The sequence below is a fragment of the Podarcis melisellensis genome (assembly GCF_964234715.1).
Source record: "Podarcis melisellensis genome assembly, chromosome: 17".
In the NCBI taxonomy this organism is placed as follows: Eukaryota; Metazoa; Chordata; class Lepidosauria; order Squamata; family Lacertidae; genus Podarcis; species Podarcis melisellensis.
This window is the reverse complement of record NC_138534.1, coordinates 11842277-11860191: the sequence shown is the minus strand read 5'-3', so window position 1 is coordinate 11860191 and position 17915 is coordinate 11842277. Positions and strand designations below refer to the sequence as shown.

The 17915-nt window shown below is 40.3% G+C and overlaps 3 protein-coding genes across 4 annotated transcripts; all 3 read right to left on the bottom strand.

Annotated features, from left to right (window-relative positions):
- Window positions 1-1420: 1420 nt before the first annotated feature.
- LOC309360080 (olfactory receptor 10T2-like) lies at window positions 1421-5873 on the bottom strand. 2 transcript variants are annotated; one of them, XM_081894656.1, is made up of 3 exons: window positions 5469-5873; window positions 3185-3368; window positions 1421-2958 (listed from the first exon to the last, which is right to left on the bottom strand). In XM_081894656.1, the coding sequence occupies exons 2-3, from the start codon at window positions 3264-3266 to the stop codon at window positions 2003-2005; spliced, it is 1038 nt and encodes a 345-aa protein (XP_081750782.1). In that variant the 5' UTR covers window positions 3267-3368; window positions 5469-5873; the 3' UTR covers window positions 1421-2002. The 2 variants fall into 2 exon arrangements, with proteins under 2 accessions (XP_081750782.1, XP_081750783.1); XM_081894657.1 differs by lacking the exon at window positions 3185-3368 and having other exon boundaries at window positions 1421-2969; window positions 4639-5873.
- LOC309360106 (olfactory receptor 10T2-like) lies at window positions 5874-7991 on the bottom strand. The gene has a single exon (XM_081894693.1). It carries the CDS (start codon window positions 7004-7006, stop codon window positions 6062-6064), a length of 945 nt encoding a protein of 314 aa, XP_081750819.1. The 5' UTR covers window positions 7007-7991; the 3' UTR covers window positions 5874-6061.
- Window positions 7992-10148: 2157 nt separating this feature from the next.
- LOC309360105 (olfactory receptor 10T2-like) lies at window positions 10149-13132 on the bottom strand. Its single transcript, XM_081894692.1, has one exon. It carries the CDS (start codon window positions 12090-12092, stop codon window positions 11148-11150), a length of 945 nt encoding a protein of 314 aa, XP_081750818.1. The 5' UTR covers window positions 12093-13132; the 3' UTR covers window positions 10149-11147.
- Between the last annotated feature and the right edge of the window lie 4783 nt (window positions 13133-17915).

Here is a 17915-nt window from a genome sequence, read left to right as displayed (position 1 = left end):
AAGCACCACCACTTCTTCGCTGCAAAGCCATAAGCACATGAATGCAGAAGGGGATCTTTGCAAAAACCCCATCTGGAAGGGCCCTATATCTAATAATCTAATGGGCAAATAAAAATTATAAGCTTTTCCCCCATATGTTGCTCTGCAGGTTTAAATTATATAAATATTAATGCTAAAATAAATTTATGCTGTAAAAATGGCAAAGCTCCGTTTTGCATGTGCTGTATATGTGCCAGCCAACAATTTTCAAAAAGCAATTGTCAGAACAGGCAAACTAATTCTGCGCAGTGGTACCTTGGGTTAAGAACTTAATTCGTTCTGGAGGTCCGTTCTTAACCTGGAATTGTTCTTAACCTGAGGTACCACTTTAGTTAATGGGGCCTCCCACTGCCGCTGCACCGCAGCCACGAGATTTCTGTTCTCATCCTGAAGCAAAGTTCTTAACCCGAGGTACTATTTCTGGGTTAGTGGAGTCTGTAACCTGAAGCGTCTGTAACCTAAAGCGAATGTAACCTGAGGTACCACTGTATTTGTTTGCTCTGAAGGTCTCCTCACTGAATTCAACCTAATGAGATGGGAGAATTAAGGGAAAGGAACGTATGCCATACTAATTGTTCTTTGAGAAAGCCAAAGAGCAGAAATTAGGTCCATTCCACATCAATTCAAATTTCTGAAAAACAACAGACATATTTTCACATGATTCCCTGTTTAAAAATAGTCTTTACTGGGGAGAAGCAAGAGCAGAAGAAGCCACCTCCACAAAGATCAGCAGAAATGTTGAGTTTTTCCAGCATACCCAACTGCCCCCAGCTCAAATATACAGTACATGATGATGATGATGATGATGATGATGATTTTATTATTTGTACCCTGCCTATCTGGCTGGGTTGCCCCAGCCACTCTGGGCAGCTTCCAGCATACAATAAAACATTAAAACATTATATAAAACATAATAAAACATTAAACATTAAAAAAAACTTCCCGAAACAGGACTGCCTTCAGATGTATTCTAAACGTTCCATAGTGACTTATCTCACTGATATCAAGAAGATTTTTCAACACAAAGAACAATCTTGATGCCTTGGTTAAGTTTCAGCATTTAATGACTCTGCATGAATGTTTAGTCATGAAATTGGGATTAAGATTTGGGAAGAAACAAGAGTAATCTTTCAAAACATGTCTTTTGTTCTAGAGCTTCCTTTATGAGACAATCCCCTTTCAAACCAATATATTTCACAGCATTTTAAAAGGTAAAGGTAAAGGCACCCCTGATCATTAGGTCCAGTCGTGGACAACTCTGGGGTTGCGGCGCTCATCTCGCTTTATTGGCCGAGGGAGCCGGCGTACAGCTTCTGGGTCATGTGGCCAGCATGACTAAGCTGCTTCTGGCAAACCAGAGCAGCACACGGAAACACCGTTTACCTTCCCGCCGGAGCAGTACCTATTAATCTACTTGCACTTTGACATGTTTTTGAACTGCTAGGTTGGCAGGAGCTGGGACTGAGCAAGGAGAGCTCACCCCGTTGCTCAGATTCACTCAAAAGGACCACAGTGCCACACCGCGCCTTTCCAGCATTTTACTAAACAGATAATCAAAGTTATAACTACTAAATCAAGCCCACCATTTTCCAAACGAATATTCCATATCTAGATGAGTGGAAAGATAATGCTGCAGTACTATCAGAGATCTGCTTTCTCCAGAACATTATACAAAATTTGTTGTGCTTGATGATTCCTCTTCAGGGTGAAAACTTGTATTTCCTTCTAGATTCTCAGATTTGTTGGGTGCAGCAGGGGCTTTTCCAGCATTTTACTAAACAGAAAATCAAAGTTGTAAGTACTAAATCAAGCCCACCATTTTCCAAATGAATATTCTATATCCAGATGAGTAGAAAGATAAGGAACAGCCGCAGAACTTTCAGAGATATTCCTTGTCCAGAGAGTTATACAAAATCTGTTGTGTTTCATGATTCCAAGGTGAGAACTATTTCCCTCTGGATTTTCATATTCTTTGGGTGCAGGAGCTTTTGCCAAGCGATTTCTTAAGCGCTATTTGAACATCTTTGTTTCTCAGGCTGTACACCAAGGGGTTCAACAAGGGAGTCACCATTGTGTAAGAGACAGAAATAAAAGTGTCCTCATCTAGTGTGTATCTGGATTTGGGCCTTAAATAGATAATGGAAGCACAACCAAAGTGCACTACGACCACGATAAGATGGGAGGCACAAGTGGAAAAGGCTTTCCGCTTCCCAGCCGTTGTGGGGATTTTCAAGACAGTGTTAACAATTGAAAAGTATGAGAGAAGGATGAACAGGAATGAGCAAAATACAACCAAAACACAAATAATGAAAATGACAATTTCTCCTATGTAGTTTCGGTCACAGGCTAATTCAAGCAAAGGTGCTAAATCGCAAAAGAAGTGCTTAAGTTTATTTGGTCCACAGAAAGGCAAAGTAAATATGATTATAGTCTCTGAGGTGGAAAAAAGAAATCCAGTTGTTGCTGAACAAGCCACCAGCTTGGTACAGAGTCTTTGATTCATCAGAATCTGATAACGTAAAGGTTTGCATATGGAGACATATCGGTCATACCCCATTACTGCTAGAAGCATACAATTTGTGCACCCAAAGCCCAGGAAAATGCACATCTGAGTGGCACAGCCAATGAAGGAGATGGTCTTCTTTTCTCTTAGAAGATTTGCAAGCATATTGGGGATAATGACAAGTGAGTAGCAGATTTCTGAGAAGGAGAGGACGGAGAGGAAGAAGTACATGGGGATGTGGAGGCTGCGGTCAAGCCGTATCGCAGTGATGATTATTATATTTGCGAACAAAGTTAGCAGGTAGATTAGAGAGAACACCAGAAACAATGGAACCTGCAGGTCTGGGAAACTGGAAAACCCAGCAAGGATAAATTCTGTCACCACTGTTTGATTTCCTCTTCCCATTGATGCAGCATCTGAAAATAAACTTTAAAAGCGTTACAGATTGCAACAGTGCTCGTCAGCTGATGTTTTATACAAAAATACTGGGGGGAAATGCTTGTTCAGAAAATTATTTTTTATTTTTTGTTATTTAGTAAATTTGCGTACTGCCATTCAAGTGAATATCACAAGCCAGTTTACAACATAAAAACACAAAATGCATAACATGACTGTAAAAATGCAATAACAATAATAACTTACAAGGAAGCAGGTTGGATGTTGAGCTCTTCCAAGTGACAGCAATTTGCCACAATATCCTTTTTATGATGTTTTTATTTAGCATGGAATGATGTAAACACTTAGAAATCCCACCTGATATTATCTCCACGGTGTTTCAAAGCGTAAAATAATCAACCATCTTATTATCAGTGGGAGTTGTTAAAATCTACAAGTAATGTAAAAATACATGTAATTTTATTGGGTGTATTTCCCCCCCTAAGACTGTTGACTTAATCTATATCGATACATTTTAGTATGTCTACTTGATTTTCAATTTTTATTTTATCATGATGAATATTACAGTTTGTTTCGGTCTTTCTGATTAAGTGGTTTGCCAATATTGTTTAATAAATAAAACAGCTGGGTTAGCTGCATCAAAGTGACCTCCTCCGGATACAAGTGTGGGCAGTGTGTATGGAGGTACATGTCATGTGACAAAGACACATGAGAGCAGAAGCAGCAAAGCAGGCTGGGAAGTGCTGGGACTGCACAGTCATTTGGGCCTACTAAAGTTATTCAGGCCTAACTGCCAACTGTTGAGTCACCCTGACATGTGACTTAGTAGCCAGTTTCTCTTTTGTGCTCTCTGTAAGATGTGAGAGTCTGTCTGCTTCAGCTATGAACAGTGTTGAATAGTGGGTAGACATAGCAGACGACGCAGCGATTTCTCCAAAGCAGCTCTTTATTTGTAAGCTGGAACAGAACTGAACTGAAGGGTTCAACCAGCCTGCTTATATAAAGCTCCACAGTAACCGTTTTCTGTAACTATCCAATCACTGAACTTCACTTTCGATCCCTTATTTGCATATGTGGACCTGAACTATCTACAGTATCCCCCTGCTGGCCCAGGGTGAGAACTTCAGTACATAACAAATATTACCGTATTTTTCGCTCTATAGGACGCACCAGACGATAAGACGCACCTAGTTTTTGGAGAAGGAATACAAGAAAAAAAATATTCTGAATCTCAGAAGCCAGAACAGCAAGAGGGATCACTGCGCAGTGAAAGCAGCAATCCCTCTTGCTGTTCTGGCTTCTGGGATAGCTGCGCAGCCTGCATTCGCTCCATAAGACGCAAACACATTTCCCCTTACTTTTTAGGAGGGAAAAAGTGAGTCTTATAGAGCAAAAAATACGGTATGTGTTTTATTTTAATTATCTCATATTTATCTGCATTTGATAATTTTTTTTCAGCGGGGGTGGAGCAATAATGGGAAGTTGAGGGACCTGCACAGTTCCTCGGGGCTGTCATTTTCATTTCACGTGAAGGATCTCAGAGGCTCCTCTGAAATTTAATTGATTGATTTCCCCCTCATCTGAAAATCTCAGGGCATAAAAATACAAGATAGAAACACAAAATACAGAAGAAAAACATAAACAAACAAAAACCACACCCCCTCTCCCACAAACACATTTAAAAGAATAGAAGATGTTACCTCAGCCCAAGGCCTCAGTTGACAAGGAACGTTTTTGCTTGGTACCTATAGGTAGTATAATGAAGGTACCAGGCGGGCCTCACTTGGGAGAATAAAGCCCCTTTTATAAAAATTCCTCCTCCTTCTTGGTGCCCGCTTGTGGACCCACAAACATGGCACCTCTTCCTTCAGCATTTTCCTTGGAAATGCAGACAGGGCACTAGAAGAAAAAGGGAGAGAGGGCAATGTCTTCTGCTCTGAATCTCTCTCTGTGTATATGTGTGTTGGGGGGCAGGCAGGGGGCAGAGAGAGTTAAAGGCCAAAGGCCTGGTTATAGAAGAAACCTTTTTGCCTGGTGCCTAAAAATATATGATGGTAGTCCCAGTGCAACTATACAACTGTGAAACCTATTCTATGTGTGGTAAATTTGTCCCTGCATCTTGCCAGGGAGACTGAGAATCTTAAGCTCCTCTTATGCTTTTATATCCATTTTTTGTTTTAGATCACTTTTTTCAGATTCGTTGCTTTTTTAACATTTCAGTTTAATATTAGTTAAATAAGGGGCTATATTTCCTTTTCAAGGGCGATTCAGCATCATAAGTTGGTTTGTGGTGTAGTTTATCTGGGTCTGAGGTAACTTCTGTTTCTGCTTGTCCTACTTTTGTATTGTTAAACTTTGGCCGTATCCATGCTACACATTTAAAGTTCTGTGATACCATTTTGAATGGTGGGGTTGGGGCTCCCTCAGGGTGAAATCCCCAGCTCTCATTCCCCACCCCAGGGTGTGGGGTCATCCTTCAAAGCCACCATAGCCTCATACTCCTTCCAGTATTGGAGGCAGCCTAGCTTACCTCAGAGGGTTATTGCCAGGATAATTTGGATAGGGAAAGCACACCATGTATACCACCTTGACTTCCTTGAGGAATGGTGGGGTGTTCAAGTAAAAATAAGAACAATTTTGACACTTCAGTCTCAGCACTATATGAATTGGAAATAGTTCTGCATGAATGTTTGGTAGTGAAAATGAGTGCTAGGATTTGGAAGAAAACAACAGCAATCTTTAGAAATGTTTCCTTTGTTGCAGGGCTGAATGATTACAGGTTTATTTATGAGAAAATTCCCACAACTCAATTTATTTTCCAGTGATTTACTACAGAGAAAATCAAAGTTGTTTGTAAATGCTAAAGCAAGGCCACATTTTCCCAAATGAATATTCCACATACAAATGATTTTTAAAAAAGATGAGAAAAAGCTACAATACTATTTGAGGCGTTCTTTGTCCATTAAACAACAAATACAGTATTTGTTGGGTTTTAGAATTCATCTTCAATTTTTAAAAAGATGAGAAAAAGCTACAATATTATTTGAGGCGTTCTTTGACCATTATACTATACATATTTGTTGGTTTTCATAATTCCTCTTCAAAGTGGCTAACACTTAACTGTCACATTCTTTGGGTGCAGGAGCTTTTGCCAAGTGATTTCTTAAGCGCTATTTGGACATCTTTGTTTCTCAGGCTGTACACCAAAGGGTTCAACAATGGAGTCACCATTGTGTAAGAGACAGAAATAAAAGTAGTCTCATCTAGCGTGTAGCTGGATTTGGGCCTTAAGTAGATAATGCCAGCACACCCAAAGTGCACCACGACCACGATAAGATGGGAGGCACAAGTGGAAAAGGCTTTTCGCTTCCCAGCCGTTGTGGGGATTTTCAAGACAGTGTTTGAAATTAAAATGTACGAGAGAAGGATGAACAAGAATGAACAAATTACAACCAAAAAAGAAATAATGGTAATGACAATTTCACCTATGTAGTTTCGGCTGCAGGCTAATTCAAGCAAAGGTGCTAAATCACAAAAGAAGTGCTTAAGTTTATTTGGTCCACAGAAAGGCAAGGTAAATATGATTATAGTCTCTGAGGTGGAAAAAAGAAATCCAGTTGTTGCTGAACAAGCCACCAGCTTGGTGCAGAGACTTTGATTCATCAGAATCTGATAACGTAACGGTTTGCATATGGAGACATATCGGTCATACCCCATTACTGCTAGAAGCATACAATTTGTACACCCAAAGCCCAGGAAAAGGAACATCTGAGTAACACAGCCAATGAAGGAAATGGTCTTCTTCTCTCTTAGAAGATTTGCAAGCATATTGGGGATAATGACAAGTGAGTAGCAGATTTCTGAGAAGGAGAGGACGGAGAGGAAGAAGTACATGGGGATGTGGAGGCTGCGGTTAAGCCGTATCGTAGTGATGATGATTACATTTCCCATCAAAGTTACCAGGTACATAAGAGAGAACACCAGAAACAACATAACCTGCAGGTCTGGGAAATTGGAAAATCCAACAAGGATAAATTCTGTCAATATTGTTTGATTTTTTCTTCCCATTGATGTAGAATCTGAAAATGAACTTTAAAGATGTTAGAGATTGCAACAGTGCTCGTCCGCTGATGCTTTATACAAAAATACGTTGGGACAGGCTTGTTCATAAAATGATTATTTATTTTTTGTTCTTTATTAAATTTATGTACTGCCCTTCAGCTGACTATCACAGGCCACTTTACAACATAAAAACACAAAATGCATAATGTGACAGTAAAAATGCAATGGCAATAATAAACCATTTGATGTGCCTTAAGCAGCACGCTATACAGCTGCCTGAGAAAAGGCCGCCTCCATTTGCCCAATGGTAGAACCGGCCTCAGTAGACCGAACCTAGCACAACAGTTGTGCAACCAGCAAAATAATTGTGTCACCCCTTAGACCTTTTATGACATTCACTTTACCAACACGTCTACACTGCAGAGTTGAATGTCTGATAGAGTTGAATGTCCTTTCGAGGAATCCTGGGAATGTCTGCTCCCAACTTAGTGAGGCAATAGAGCCAGTTTACAAGACTGTATTTTCCATTGAACTAAAATTTTAGCAACCAAACAACATCTTGGCATAGCTCATCACCATAGATTACAATTCTGTATTCTTATAATTGATGTAATTCCACTGTGAATGGATGTCTGGCTACAGCCCACAAACTGATGAAGGAGCACAGAGGCAAGTGAGCTGAAAGTTTGAGGCTTCACAATATTCCTGTCAATGGAAAAATTAACAGCATCACAAGGCATAACTCTGAACACCACTAGAATATTTTATTGAGGAGCATGCCTATCTTAACCTGCCTTTTAAACAGTCATGCAGTCAGTGTCTATTCCAAATTGTAGCACCTCTGCAGCGTCTCAGGTTGCAGTCTTCACAAGGGCTGCCAAGCTACCTCATACCCCTTCAAGCAAATATTGGATCTGGAGCATTGTGCATGAAAAACAGTAACTCTGCCATTGAGTATGAATCTTGTGGCCAAGATAAAAAAGAGTCAGGTGCTTTGATTTTGTTCTTATTTACCTTTAAAGTGGCAGACAAGAACATGGGTAAGGCAAACTAAGGCCCAGGGGCCAGATCCATCCCCCCCCCAAAAAATATAGTCCGGCCCACCACAAGGTCTGATGGACAGTGGACTGGCCCCCTGCTGAAAATGATTGCTGATCCCTGGACAAGAGCATCTGAAGGGCTGAATGAATGAATTCAAAACAACGCTGCAGAACCTCAAACCACAATAGACTTACAAGGAAACACGATGGATGTTGAGCTCTTCCAAATGACAGCAATTTGCCACAATATCCTTTTTATGATGTTTCTACTGAGCATGGAACAATGTAAACATGATTATAAATCCCACCAGATATTATCTCCACGGTATTTCAAAACATAAAATAAACCAACCATCTTATTATCAATGGGAGTTGTTAAAATCTACAAGAAATAATTAACAATACATGTAATTTTATTGAGTATTGCTATTTTTCAATATGCATTTATTTTAGCATTCATAGCAATACTCCATTTTGTGTACAATATATTATTACATTCTTGCCAACACTGTACAGAAAGCAAATGTCAGAACAAATCACATGAAAGCAAAAGAGCAGAAATTAAGTGTGTTTGGTTACAAGAATTCCAACATTGAAAAATCAGACTCCAAATGTTTTGTGTCACTGGGATGGCGGGAATTCTGTATTGATTACACTGGTCAACAACAAATTTGTTGTCTGCGTTTTTTCAGTTGATTTAGGACAAATCCGATGCGCTGAATCCAAAAATCACATTGGTTTTGCTCAATCAGGTCACGTTTTTGAGCTATGGCCACATGTCATTTTTTTTTTATGTTTTTGTTCACATGTACGCTTGTGTGGAGTATTTCAGAAGAAGTTGGTGGGGGTAAAATGCCATGTCGAATAATTGTTTTGATTGGAAATGATTATTTTAATGACAAGAAGTATTCAGGTCCAATAGTTCTGGGTGATTATGTCGAAAAGGGATCAGTTTGAAGTAATAAAACCTCGAAATCTTCCATAAATTGGTGCGGCTGGGATCAACAGAAAGAACCGGAGCAGCCTCAAGTATCCTGATCTTCAATCAGCACGTCGTCCTGTAGCTCACTGTGATGAAATTCCAGTGCCTATCTTCGGAGAACTATGTGCTGGAGAAAATTGGTTATGATCAGCATAAGTGGTTTATTTGTGTTGACCTGAAGATGGTGAACTTTTTGTTGGGACAACAGTCTGGCTTCACCAAGTACCCATATTTTCTGTGCATGTGGGATAGTAGGGACCGTGCTCAGCATTACATGAAGAAGAACTGGCCTGTGCGGGAGGAATTGGTGCCTTGCAAAGAAAGGAACGTCATCAACAACCCTCTGGTGGACAGAGACAGAATACTCTTCCCACCGCTGCACATCAAGCTCGGCTTAATCAAGCAGTTCACCAAGGCTCTGGACAAGGATGGTGACTGCTTCACTTACTTGTGCCAGGCTTTTCCAGGATTGACCATGGAGAAGTTGAAAGTTGGCATCCTTGACGGTCCTAAGATCTGTCAGCTCATCAGAAATCCAGAGTTCAGAAACTCAATGAAAGAAGTGGAACTGGAAGCGTGGAAGGCTTTTGTTCTGGTAGTGAAGAACTTTCTTGGCAACAATAAGGCCAGAAACTACGCAGAACTTGTCAACAACATGCTGACTGCTTTCAGAAACCTGGGCTGCAACATGAGCGTCAAGATGCACTACCTATTTTCACATATGGACCAGTTGCCTGAGAACCTGGGTTCAATGAGTGACGAGCAGGGTGAGAGATTCCATCAGGACATGAAAGAGATGGAGACCAGGTATCAGGGTAGCTGGGACGCAGTCATGATGGCAGACTACTGTTGGACTCTGAAGAGAGACCTCCCTGCCGCTGAGCATTCCAGGAGTTCCAAGAAACAGAAGTTCAAGCCCTGAAGTTTGAAAAATGGTGAAGCAACATGCAATTTACGGGTACTTACCTTTATCAATGCCCACCATTCAGTTTACAGTAAACCTGACCTGATGGAGAGAAATGGATGCCATTTCCTGATTCAGCAGTGCAAAAATACCCTAAATCACTTGTAGAAATCTAGACAACATTCAAAAAGTAAAAAAAATTGCCCAGTGTTAGCTATGAATGTTTGTATGTGATGCCAGTAAAAGGTTTGATGATGATGAAAAAGCAGATTCCCTCCTTTAAAAATACCATCACAGGGGACAAGGAAGGGCAGAAAAAGCCACATCCACAAAGATAAACAGATACGTACCCCAAACTGACCCCAAAAGAAATATACAGGTACCAGCCAGGGACCTGGGCAGGGGGAGAATTCATGCCGCTGCCCGGGAGAAGCTGCGCACTGCTATCCCATAAGCCAGGACAGCAAGCTGTGATCCCACTTGCTGTCCTGGCTTCTGGGATTCAGAATATTTTTTTTCTTGTTTTCCTCCTCCAAAAACTAGGTGCGTCTTATGGTCTGGTGTGTCTTATAGAGTGAAAAATACAGTACTTAATTCGTTCTGGAGGTAGGTTCTTAACCTGAAACTGTTCTTATCCTGAAGCACCGCTTTAGCAAATGGGGCTGCTGCGCCGCTGCCACGTGATTCAGTTCTCATCCTGAAGCAAAGTTCTTAACCTGGGGTACTGTTTCTGGATCAGCGGAGTCTGTAACCTGAAGCGTCTGTAACCTGAAGCGTATGTAACCCGAGATACCACTGTATACGGGTACCAGCCATTCAACAAGAACGATTTTGACACTTCAGTCTCAGGACTATATGAGCTTGAAATAGTTCTGCGTGAATGATTGGTAGAGAAAATGTGGGCTAGGATTTGGGAGAAAACAACAATAATCTTTAGAAAAGTTTCCTTTGTTGCAGGGCTGAATGATTACAGGTTCATTAGGAGAAAATTCCCACAACCCAATTTATTTTCCAGTGATTTACTAAAGAGAAAATCAAAGTTGTTTTTAAATGCTAAAGCAAGGCCACATTTTCCCAAATGAATATTCCACATACAAATGAATTTTTAAAAAGATGAGAAAAAGCTACAATACTATTTGAGGCGTTCTTTGTCCATTAAACAACAGATACAGTATTTGTTGGGTTTTAGAATTCATCTTCAAAGTGGATAACGCTTAATTTTCACATTCTTTGGATGCAGGAGCTTTTGCCAAGTGATTTCTTAAGCGCTATTTGAACATCTTTATTTCTCAGGCTGTACACCAAGGGGTTCAATAAGGGAGTCACCATTGTATAAGAGACAGAAATAAAAATAGTCTCATCTGGCGTGTAACTGGATTTGGGCCCTAAATAGATAATGCCAGCACACCCAAAGTGCACTACAACCACGATAAGATGGGAGGCACAAGTGGAAAAGGCTTTTCGTTTCCCAGCCGTTGTAGGGATTTTCAAGACAGTGTTTGCAATTAAAATGTACGAGAGAAGGATGAACAAGAATGAAGAAATCACAACCAAAAGACAAATAATGAAAATGACAATTTCACCTATGTAGTTTCGGCCGCAGGCTAATTCAAGCAAAGGTGCTAAATCGCAAAAGAAGTGCTTAACTTTATTTGGCCCACAGAAAGGCAAGGTAAATATGATAATGGTCTCTGATATAGAAAAAATAAATGCAAGTGATATTGAACAAGCCACCAGCTTGGTGCAGAGTCTTTGATTCATCAAAATCTGATAACGTAAAGGTTTGCATATGGAGACATATCGGTCATACCCCATCACTGCTAGAAGCATACAATTTGTGCCTGCCAATCCCAGGAAAATGCACATCTGAGTGGCACAGCCAATGAAGGAAATGGTCTTCTTCTCTCTTAGAAGATTTGCAAGCATATTGGGGATAATGACCAGTGAGTAGCAGATTTCTGAGAAGGAGAGGATGGAGAGGAAGAAGTACATGGGGATGTGGAGGCTGCGGTTAAGCCGTATCGTAGTGATGATGATTATATTTGCGAATAAAGTTAGCAGGTAAATTAGAGAGAAGACCAGAAACAATGGAATCTGAAGGTCTGGGAAATTGGAAAATCCAACAAGGATAAATTCTGTCACCACTGTTTGATTTCCTCTTCCCATTGATGCAGCACCTGAAAATAAACTTTAAAGGTATTACAGATTTCAACAGTGCTCATCAGCTGATGTTTTATACAAAAATACTTGGGGAGAGGCTTGTTCATAAAATAATTATTTATTTTTTGTTCTTTATTAAATTTATGTACCACCCCTCAGCTGACTTTACAACATAAAAACACAAAATGCATAATGTGACCGTAAAAATGCAATAGCAATAAAAATCCTTTGATGTGCCTTAAACATCATTTAAACAGGATTAAGGATTTAGGTTTGGTGGGCAGAGTGTCTGAAGAACTATGGATGGAGGCTCGTAACATTATACAGGAGGCAGCAGCTAAAACCATCCCAATGAAAAGGAAATGCAAGAAAGCAAAGTGGCTGTCTAACGAGGCCTTACAAATAGAGGGGGGGAGAAGGCAAGCAAAATGCGAGGGAGACAGTGAAAGATACAGGAAATTGAATGCAGATTTCCAAAAAATAGCAAGGAGAGACAAGAAGGCCTTCTTAAACAAGCAATGCAAAGAAATAGAGGGAAACAACAGAATGGGAAGAACCAGAGATCTGTTCAAGAGAATTGGAGATATGAAAGGAACATTTCGTACAAAGATTACCATAATAAAGGACAAAAGTGGTAAGGACCTAACAGAAGCAGAAGACATCAAGAAGAGGTGGCAAGAATACACGGAGGAATTATGCCAGAAAGATATGGATGGCTCGTACACCCCAGGTAGTGTGGTTGCTGACCTTGAGTCAGACATCCTGGAGAGTGAAGTCAAATGGGCCTTAGAAAGCACTGCTAATAACAAGGCCAGTGGAAGTGGTAGTATTCCAGCTGAACTATTTAAAAGTTTAAAAGATGATGCTGTTAAGGTGCTACACTCAATATGCCAGCAAATTTGGAAAACTCAGCAGTGGCCAGAGGACTGGAGAAGATCAGTCTACATCCCAATCCCAAAGAAGCGCAGTGCCAAAGAATGCTCCAACTACCGCACAATTGTACTCATTTCACACGCTAGCAAGGTTATGCTTAAAATTCTACAAGGAAGGCTCAAGCAGTATGTGGATCGAGAACTTCCAGAAGTGCAAGGTGGATTTAGAAGAGGCAGAGGAACCAGAGACCAAATTGCAAACTTGCACTGGATTATGGAGAAAGCTAGAGAGTTCGAGAAAGACATCTACTTCTGCTTCATTGACTATGCAAAAGCCTTTGGCTGTGTCGACCACAAAAAACTATGGCAAGTTCTTTAAGAAATGGGAGTGGCTGATCCTCATCTGTCTCCTGAGAAATCTCTGTGTGGGACAAGAAGCTACAGTTAGAACTGGATATGGAACAACTGGTTGGTTCAAAATTGGGAAAGGAGTACGAAAAGGCTGCATATTGTCTCCCTGCTTATTTAACTTATATGCAGAATTCATCATGCGAAAGGCTGGGCTGGATGAATCCCTAGGCAGAATTAAGATTGCCGGAAGAAATATCAACAACCTCAGATATGCAGATGACACAACCTTGGTGGCAGAAAGTGAGGAGAAATTAAAGGACCTTTTAATGAGGGTGAAAGAGGAGAGCGCAAAATATGGTCTGAAGCTCAACATCAAAAAAACGAAGATCGTGGCCTCTGGTCCCATCACCTCCTGGCAAATAGAAGGGGAAGAAATGGAGGCAGTGAGAGATTTTACTTTCTTGGGCTCCATGATCACTGCAGATGGTGACAGCAGCCACGAAATTAAAAGACGCCTGCTTCTTGGGAGAAAAACAATGATAAACCTAGACAGCATCTTAAAAAGCAGAGACATGACCTTGCCAACAAAGGTCCGTATAGTAAAAGCTATGGTTTTCCCAGTAGTGATGTCTGGAAGTGAGAGCTGGACCATAAAGAAGGCTGATCGCCGAAGAATTGATGCTTTTGAATTATGGTGCTGGAGGAGACTCTTGAGAGTCCCATGGACTGCAAGAGGATCAAACCTATCCATTCTGAAGGAAATCAGCCCTGAGTGCTCACTGGGAGGACAGATCGTGAAGCTGAGGCTCCAGTACTTTGGCAACCTCATGAGAAGAGAAGACTCCCTGGAAAAAACCCTGATGTTGGGGAAGATTGAGGGCACAAGGAGAAGGGGACGACAGAGGACGAGATGGTTGGATAGTGTTCTCGAAGCTACCAGCATGGGTTTGACCAAACTGCAGGAGGCAGTGGACGACAGGAGTGCCTGGCGTGCTCTGGTCCATGGGGTCACGAAGAGTCGGACACGACTAAATGACTAAACAACAACAACAACAAACATGACTCCATACAGTTGCCTGAGAAAAGGCCGCCTCCATTTGCCCAATGGTAGAGCCGGCCTCAGTAGACATAACCTAGCACAACAGTTGTGCAAGCAAGAACATAATTGTGCCACCCTATAGACGTATTATTACATTCACTTAACCACTAAGTCTACACTGCAGAGTTGAATGTCTGATATCTCCCTTTCGATGAATCCTGGGAATGTCTGCTCCCAAGTTAGTGAGGCATTAGAGCCAGTTTACAAAACTGCATTTGCCATAGAACTAAAATTTTAGCAATCAAACAACATCTTGGCATAGTTCATCACCATAGATTAAAATTCTGTATTCTTTTAATGGATGTAATTCCACTGTGAATGAATGTCTGGCTACAGCCCACAAACTGATGGAGGAGCACAGAGGCAAGTGAGCTGAAGAGTTTGAGGCTTCAAAATATTCCTGTCAATTGCAAAATTAACAGCATCACAAGGCATAACACTAGAATATTTTATTGAGGAGCATGCCTATCTTAACCTGCCTTTTAAAGAGTCATACATTTGGTGCTTATTCCAAATTGTAGCACCTCTCTAGGGTCTCAGGTTGATGTCTTCACGAGTCCTGCTAATCTACCTCATACCCTTTTGGAAAAATATTGGATATGGGGCCTTCTGCATGAAAAGTAGTAAATCTGCCATTGAGTATGAATCTTGTTCCCAAGATAAAAAAGAGTCAGGGGCTTTGAAATTGTTCTTATATCCCTTCAAAGTGGCAAGGACAAGAGCATCTGAAGGGCTGAATGAATGAATTCAAACCAACGCTGCAGAACCTCAAACCACAATAGACTTACAAGGAAACACGATGGATGTTGAGCTCTTCCAAATGACAGCAATTTGCCACAATATCCTTTTTATGATGTTTCTACTGAGCATGGAACAATGTAAACATGATTATAAATCCCACCAGATATTATCTCCACGGTATTTCAAAACATAAAATAAACCAACCATCTTATTATCAATGGGAGTTGTTAAAATCTACAAGAAATAATTAACAATACATGTAATTTTATTGGGTGCATTTTTTCCTAAAACTGTTGACTTCATCTCTATATCGATACATTTTATTATGCCTACTTGTTTTCCATTTTTTCTTTTATCAGGATGCATATTACAGATTGTTTCGGTCTTTTTGATTAAGTGGTTTGTGAATATTGTTTAATAAATAAAAATAGCGTCCAGGACAAATGGCTCTGGGGTAAGCCACACCCATTGTCAAAAAGGCAGGGCAAGTTCCATCTCACAAAACCTAACATCTCACAAGGGTACTGAAGACATCAGGGTTCAAGGAGATGAGCATAAACTGAATATTTTCACAGATTATATATTACTGATGCTCCACAATCCAAGCTAAGCCCCTTTTCCTTTGCAGAAGGTACTAAATAATTTCATGGCAGTATCTGCATTCTCAATGACTTGTGGACCCAGGTGTTCAATCTAATTCCTATTATTGTGAGTCAACCCTTGGCAATGGATCCAGATTTGGCATTACGTTCTCTAGAAAGCAATACAACCCAACCATTGACCGCTATCCTCTTGTATTTATGTTCTAAGCATCAGCTAAAATCTCCATTGCTAGTCACTGGAAATCCAGATCCCCATCCTGGTATTGTTGGTTTAAAAGGTTATGGGACATTGCTCTCTCTAAACATCTAACATGCCGGAGAGGGCATTAAAAAACTTTGAGGAAATAAGAGAACACATCTCAGACTGGTTCCAATACCATCAGTTATTTGAAAAATTTAAATCTGACAAACAAAAGGGGTTCTCAACAGAAATTTCCCGATTCGAATCTGATCTTGTAAATTCTAAAAGAAAAACTCTTTCCAAAACTTATCGACTCCTTCTTGACTGGACAGTCAAGGAGGAGGAGGCAACAGTGGCAATGGTGAGGTGGTCCCAGGATTTTGGCCATTCAATAACCATGGCCCAATGGGAAAATTTATGGAAGATCAATTGGAAATTCACAAATTGTTACCCAATTAGAGAGAACTTTCAAAAAATGCAACATCAATGGTATCTAACACCATGGAAACTTTCAAAAATGTATAAAAATGTGTCAAGTAATTGTTGAAGATGCGGTGAATCAGGAACATTCTACCATATGTGGTGGATATGTAGGAAAATACAGGTATTCTGGGAGAGTATACATGCAGAACTGCAAAAAATGCTAAAGATCTCTTACAATAAAAAACCAGAGGCCTACCTCCTGGGAATAACAGATTTGGATATTCCACAAAAGAGGAAGGGTATCTTTTTATATGTGACGGCGGCAGCAAGAGTTTTGATCGCAGCAAAATGGAAGAGTAATGAAATCCCCTCTATACAAGATTGGATCCAAAAGCTGACAGAATATGCCGAATTAGATGGTTTATCATAAAAAATAAATCAAAACAGGAATTTGTTTCAAAATGGGAGGTTTTCAAAGATTATCTGAAAAATAAATATAGTAGTTTAAATTCTGTTGCAGCAATCGAGGAACATCAGTAATACTTTCAAGGTAGATATAAGAAATTAGATTTATTGAGAATAAGTTTAATTATGATAAAAGTGTGTACTGGCAAAAAGTAATATGAATTTGAAATATGGAATAGACGGGAGGTTGGGTCTTTAGTGTTAAGACCAATAGATGTTTTATTGTTTGCTAAGAAAATTATGTGTCTATGGTTATTTTTGTAATTTGTGTGTAATTTGGTATATCTGTGTGTGTTTTTTTCTTGTTGTATAAATAAAAAACTTTAAAAAAAACATGCCAGAGAGGGTTTAGCGGCAGGGAGACGAAAACAGGCTGTTTCTATTCCATTTGGTAGCTCTTTCTATCCTTTGGCAATGCCGAGCCAAACAAGCACCAACTGTCCCATAGCCCAAATAAACATATGGAGAAGTTCTCCGTATGTTTAGTTGATATTATATGGTATTATATAGTTGATATTATATAGTAAACACCTGGCTTGGGCATCTACGTTTTTAGCAGCATTGCATGAATGGTTCTTTTTTCCATTGTTGTTGTTGGAATCATAGAATTTTAGAGTTGGAAGGGACATGTCATGAATGAGCCAGCTCCCAGTGAAGGAAGCAGTTACAAAGAGAGAGGGTTAAATGGCGGACAAGAGGAGCCTTGGCCAGGGTCAACTCCTCCGCCCGTTGGAATGACAACTGATAATGTTGCATGCGAGCAGGAACCTAGCCAAAGCTGTCAGGACTTTCAAACAGGAGCGAACAGAAACATGGGTAGTTCATCAGAAAAGGAAAAGACTGAGCTAAGACAATAAGTGTGGATAATAGGTGAAGGGGCGGTTGTTAGGAAGAAAAACAAGAGAATTAGGGTTAGTATGTTCAATATTTTCCATCATCACAGGAAGGAGTCAGAAGGGTCATCATGATTAGTGGAGATTGGCGGCACTGTAGAGTCATCTGGAGAACACTGTTATTGCTATAAATCTTCCTTTTTAATTAACCACGCTGGCTGCGTTATCAAGTCGGAAACTGGGACTCCTGACAGGACCCAAG